The sequence below is a fragment of the Pterocles gutturalis genome, unplaced genomic scaffold, assembly GCF_000699245.1.
Source record: "Pterocles gutturalis isolate BGI_N339 unplaced genomic scaffold, ASM69924v1 scaffold20179, whole genome shotgun sequence".
Taxonomy (NCBI): domain Eukaryota; kingdom Metazoa; phylum Chordata; class Aves; order Pterocliformes; family Pteroclidae; genus Pterocles; species Pterocles gutturalis.
In genome coordinates, this window is record NW_010131116.1 from 2,856 (window position 1) to 3,432 (window position 577).

The 577-nt window shown below is 64.1% G+C and overlaps 1 protein-coding gene across 1 annotated transcript in view; it reads left to right on the plus strand.

The window, feature by feature from the left end:
- Positions 1–577, plus strand: part of TRIM35 (tripartite motif containing 35) — a gene marked incomplete at both ends in the record, with an annotated part of 4,297 nt that overhangs the window by 2,852 nt on the left and 868 nt on the right. Inside the window, one exon of the mRNA XM_010080494.1 lies at positions 394–515. Coding sequence (XP_010078796.1) covers positions 394–515 — 122 coding nt within the window. The remainder of the gene's footprint in view (positions 1–393; positions 516–577) is intronic.

A 577-nucleotide genomic window follows, 5' to 3' on the forward strand; every position in this document is an offset into this window, starting at 1 on the left:
GTGGCTGCGCTCCCCCCCGGTCCCCTCCCTGGGGCTGGGGTCTCCTGCCCGGCTGCAGAGCGAGGTCTCTGCCCCAAATGTGTTCCCATACCTGCGTGTCCCCGTGGGGTGCCCTGGCAAAAGGTGCTGGGGGTCCCCAAGGCTGGGCAGCACCCCTGCAGCATGGGGGGGGACACGCCTGTGGACACAGAGCAGCTTTGGAGATTTTGGGAGAAGCATTAAACCCCTGATGTTGGGGGGATTTGGTACCGAGACCCTCCTGGGGCGATTCCCAGGATTGAGATATGGGGTGCCGGGGGGGAAGCCTTTGCCAAAATAGGGGGGGTCAGGAGACCCAGCCTGGCCCCTTCCTCCATCCTCGACCTGTCTCCATCCTCATGCCCCCCGCCCCAGGATCGCCTGCACAGCTGAGGAGCCGGAGCCCGTCCCCTCGGGGCTCATCCTCGATGTCGCCAAGTACTTGGGCTCGCTGCAGTACAATGTCTGGAAGAAGATGCTGGACATCATCACCGTCGGTGAGGTGCTGGGGGTACCCCCAAAAAGGGTGGCTGTCCCAGGGTGAGGCTGCCTTTGAGGG